A 5,779-nucleotide genomic window follows, 5' to 3' on the forward strand; every position below is an offset into this window, starting at 1 on the left:
GCTGCTCCAACAACAACTACAGCTTCCCCAACAACAACTACAACTGCCGCGACAACAACCACAGCTGCCCCAACAACAACCACAACTGTGGCATCAACCGCAGCTGCTGCAACAACAACCACAGCTGCTCCAACAACAACCACAACGGTGGCATCAACCGCAGCTGCTCCAACAACAACCACAGCTGCTCCAACAACAACCACAGCTGCCCCAACAACAACCACAACTGCTGCCCCAACAACAACCACAACTGCACCCACAACCACAGCTGCTCCAACAACAACCACAACTGCCGCCCCAACAACAACCACAACTGTGGCATCAACCACAGCTGCTCCAACAACAACCACAACAGCTGCTCCAACAACAACCACAGCTGCTCCAACAACAACCACAGCTGCCCCAACAACAACCACAACTGCTGCCCCAACAACAACCACAACTGCACCCACAACCACAGCTGCTCCAACAACAACCACAACTGCCGCCCCAACAACAACCACAACTGTGGCATCAACCGCAGCTGCTCCAACAACAACCACAGCTGCTCCCACAACAACCACAGCTGCCCCAACAACAACCACAGCTGCCCCAACAACAACCACAACTGCACCCACAACCACAGCTGCTCCAACAACAACCACAACTGCCGCCTCAACAACAACCACAGCTGCCCCAACAACAACCAGAACTGTGGCATCAACCGCAGCTGCTGCAACAACAACCACAGCTGCTCCAACTACAACTACATCTTCCCCAACAACAACCACAACTGCCGCCCCAACAACATCCACAACTGCACCCACAACCACAGCTGCTCCAACAACAACCACAAGTGCTGCCCCAACAACAACCACAACTGCCGCCCCAACAACAACCACAACTGTGGCATCAACCGCAGCTGCTGCAACAACAACCACAGCTGCTCCCACAACAACCACAGCTGCTCCAACAACAACCACAACTGCTGCCCCAACAACAACCACAACTGCACCCACAACCACAGCTGCTCCAACAACAACCACAACTGCCTCCCCCACAACAACCACAACTGTGGCATCAACCACAGCTGCTCCAACAACAACCACAACAGCTGCTCCAACAACAACCACAGCTGCTCCAACAACAACCACAGCTGCTCCCACAATAACCACAGCTGCCCCAACAACAACCACAGCTGCCCCAACAACAACCACAACTGCACCCACAACCACAGCTGCTCCAACAACAACCACAACTGCCGCCTCAACAACAACCACAGCTGCTCCCACAACAACCACAACTGCTGCCCCAACAACAACCACAACTGCACCCACAACCACAGCTGCTCCAACAACAACCACAACTGCCTCCCCAACAACAACGACAACTGTGGCATCAACCACAGCTGCTGCAACAACAACCACAGCTGCTCCAACTACAACCACAGCTGCCCCAACAACAACCACAGCTGCCCCAACAACAACCACAACTGCACCCACAACCACAGCTGCTCCCACAACAACCACAACTGCTGCCCCAACAACAACCACAACTGCACCCACAACCACAGCTGCTCCAACAACAACCACAACAGCTGCTCCAACAACAACTACAGCTTCCCCAACAACAACCACAACTGCCGCGACAACAACCACAGCTGCCCCAACAACAACCACAACTGTGGCATCAACCGCAGCTGCTGCAACAACAACCACAGCTGCTCCAACTACAACCACAGCTGCCCCAACAACAACCACAGCTGCTCCAACTACAACCACAGCTGCCCCAACAACAACCACAGCTGCTCCAACTACAACCACAGCTGCCCCAACAACAACCACAACTGCCGCCCCAACAACAACCACAACTGCACCCACAACCACAGCTGCTCCAACAACAACCACAACTGCCGCCCCAACAACAACCACAACGGTGGCATCAACCGCAGCTGCTCCAACAACAACCACAGCTGCTCCAACAACAACTACATCTTCCCCAACAACAACCACAACTGCCGCCCCAACAACATCCACAACTGCACCCACAACCACAGCTGCTCCAACAACAACCACAACTGCCGCCCCAACAACAACCACAACTGCCGCCCCAACAACAACCACAACTGTGGCATCAACCACAGCTGCTCCAACAACAACCACAACTGCACCCACAACCGCAGCTCCTCCAACAACAACCACAGCTGCTCCCACAACAACCACAGCTGCCCCAACAACAACCACTTCTGCGCCAACAACAACCACAACTGCACCCACAACCACAGCTGCTCCAACAACAACCACAACTGCCGCCTCAACAACAACCACAGCTGCTCCCACAACAACCACAACTGCTGCCCCAACAACAACCACAACTGCACCCACAACCACAGCTGCTCCAACAACAACCACAACTGCCTCCCCAACAACAACGACAACTGTGGCATCAACCACAACTGCTGCAATAACCACAGCTGCTCCGACAACAACCACAGCTGCCCCAACAACAACCACAGCTGCCCCAACAACAACCACAACTGCACCCACAACCACAGCTGCTCCCACAACAACCACAACAGCTGCTCCAACAACAACCACAACTGCACCCACAACCACAGCTGCTCCAACAACAACCACAACAGCTGCTCCAACAACAACTACAGCTTCCCCAACAACAACTACAACTGCCGCGACAACAACCACAGCTGCCCCAACAACAACCACAACTGTGGCATCAACCGCAGCTACTGCAACAACAACCACAGCTGCTCCAACAACAACCACAGCTGCCCCAACAACAACCACAACGGTGGCATCAACCGCAGCTGCTCCAACAACAACCACAGCTGCTCCAACAACAACCACAGCTGCCCCAACAACAACCACAACTGCTGCCCCAACAACAACCACAACTGCACCCACAACCACAGCTGCTCCAACAACAACCACAACTGCCGCCCCAACAACAACCACAACTGTGGCATCAACCACAGCTGCTCCAACAACAACCACAACAGCTGCTCCAACAACAACTACAACTTCCCCAACAACAACCACAACTGTCGCCCCAACAACAACCACAACTGCTCCAACAACTACCACAGCTGCTCCCACAACAAAAACAGCTGCCCCAACAACAACCACAACTGCCGCCTCAACAACAACCACAACTGTGGCATCAACCGCAGCTGCTCCAACAACAACCACAGCTGCTCCCACAACAACCACAGCTGCCCCAACAACAACCACAGCTGCCCCAACAACAACCACAACTGCACCCACAACCACAGCTGCTCCAACAACAACCACAACTGCCGCCTCAACAACAACCACAGCTGCTCCCACAACAACCACAACTGCTGCCCCAACAACAACCACAGCTGCCCCAACAACAACCACAACTGTGGCATCAACCGCAGCTGCTGCAACAACAACCACAGCTGCTCCAACTACAACCACAGCTGCTCCAACAACAACCACAACTGCTGCCCCAACAACAACCACAACTGCACCCACAACCACAGCTGCTCCAACAACAACCACAACTTCCTCCCCCACAACAACCACAACTGTGGCATCAACCACAGCTGCTCCAACAACAACCACAGCTGCTCCAACAACAACCACAGCTGCTCCCACAATAACCACAGCTGCTCCAACAACAACCAGAGCTGCCCCAACAACAACCACAACTGCACCCACAACCACAGCTGCTCCAACAACAACCACAACTGCCGCCTCAACAACAACCACAGCTGCTCCCACAACAACCACAACTGCTGCCCCAACAACAACCACAACTGCACCCACAACCACAGCTGCTCCAACAACAACCACAACTGCCTCCCCAACAACAACGACAACTGTGGCATCAACCACAGCTGCTGCAACAACAACCACAGCTGCTCCAACTACAACCACAGCTGCCCCAACAACAACCACAGCTGCCCCAACAACAACCACAACTGCACCCACAACCACAGCTGCTCCCACAACAACCACAACTGCTGCCCCAACAACAACCACAACTGCACCCACAACCACAGCTGCTCCAACAACAACCACAACAGCTGCTCCAACAACAACTACAGCTTCCCCAACAACAACCACAACTGCCGCGACAACAACCACAGCTGCCCCAACAACAACCACAACTGTGGCATCAACCGCAGCTGCTGCAACAACAACCACAGCTGCTCCAACTACAACCACAGCTGCCCCAACAACAACCACAGCTGCTCCAACTACAACCACAGCTGCCCCAACAACAACCACAACTGCCGCCCCAACAACAACCACAACTGCACCCACAACCACAGCTGCTCCAACAACAACCACAACTGCCGCCCCAACAACAACCACAACGGTGGCATCAACCACAGCTGCTCCAACAACAACCACAGCTGCTCCAACAACAACTACATCTTCCCCAACAACAACCACAACTGCCGCCCCAACAACATCCACAACTGCACCCACAACCACAGCTGCTCCAACAACAACCACAAGTGCTGCCCCAACAACAACCACAACTGCCGCCCCAACAACAACCACAACTGCTCCAACAACTACCACAGCTGCTCCCACAACAACCACAGCTGCCCCAACAACAACCACAACTGCACCAACAACCACAGCTGCTCCAACAACAACTACAGCTGCCCCAACAACAACCACAGCTGCTCAATCTACAACCACAGCTGCCCCAACAACAACCACAACTGCCACCCCAACAACAACCACAGCTGCTCCCACAACAACCACAACTGCGGCGACAACAACCACAGCTGCCCCAACAACAACCACAACTGTGGCATCAACCGCAGCTGCTGCAACAACAACCACAGCTGCTCCAACAACAACTACAGCTGCCCCAACAATAACCACAACAGCTGCTCCAACAACAACTACAGCTTCCCCAACAACAAACACACCTGTCGCCCCAACAACAACTACAGCTGCCCCAACAACTACCACAGCTGCTCCCACAACAACCACAGCTGCTCCCACAACAACGACAACTGCCGCCCCAACAACAACCACAACTGTGGCATCAACCGCAGCTGCTCCAACAACAACCACAGCTGCTCCCACAACAACCACAGCTGCCCCAACAACAACCACAACTTCTGCCCCAACAACAACCACAACTGCACCCACAACCACAGCTGCTCCAACAACAACCACAACTGCCCCAACAACAACCACAACTGCCGCCCCAACAACAACCACAACTGCGGCATCAACCGCAGCTGCTGCAACAACAACCACAGCTGCTGCAACAACAACCACAGCTGCCGCCCCAACAACAACCACAGCTGCTCCCACAACAACCACAGCTGCTCCCACAACCACAGCTTCCCCAGCAACAACCACAGCTCCACCAACTACAACCACAGCTGCCCTAAAAACAACCACAACTGTGGCATCAACCGCAGCTGCTGCAACAACAACCACAGCTGCTCCAACTACAACCACAACTGCTGCCCCAACAACAACCACAACTGCGGCATCAACCACAGCTGCTGCAACAACAACCACAAATGCCGCGACAACCACAGCTGCCCCAACAACAACCACAACTGCCGTGACAACCACAGCTGCCCCAACAACAACCACAGCTGCTCCCCCAACTACAACCACAGCTGCCCCAACAACATCCACAGCTGCTCCAACTACAACCACAGCTGCTCCAACAACAACCACAACTGCCTCCCCCACAACAACCACAACTGTGGCATCAACCACAGCTGCTCCAACAACAACCACAACAGCTGCTCCAACAACAAGTTCAGCTTCCC

The 5,779-nt window shown here is 54.1% G+C and overlaps 1 protein-coding gene across 1 annotated transcript; it reads left to right on the forward strand.

Moving 5' to 3' along the window:
* Positions 1-2,073: 2,073 nt before the first annotated feature.
* LOC135932596 (integumentary mucin C.1-like) lies at positions 2,074-2,700 on the forward strand (the record flags this gene model as incomplete). The annotated part of the gene is made up of 1 exon (XM_065470071.1): positions 2,074-2,700. A coding segment is annotated over one exon (627 nt), but the record flags the coding sequence as incomplete, so codon positions are not given.
* Between the last annotated feature and the right edge of the window lie 3,079 nt (positions 2,701-5,779).

The sequence above is a fragment of the Pelmatolapia mariae genome, linkage group LG3_W (assembly GCF_036321145.2).
Source record: "Pelmatolapia mariae isolate MD_Pm_ZW linkage group LG3_W, Pm_UMD_F_2, whole genome shotgun sequence".
Taxonomy (NCBI): Eukaryota; Metazoa; Chordata; class Actinopteri; order Cichliformes; family Cichlidae; genus Pelmatolapia; species Pelmatolapia mariae.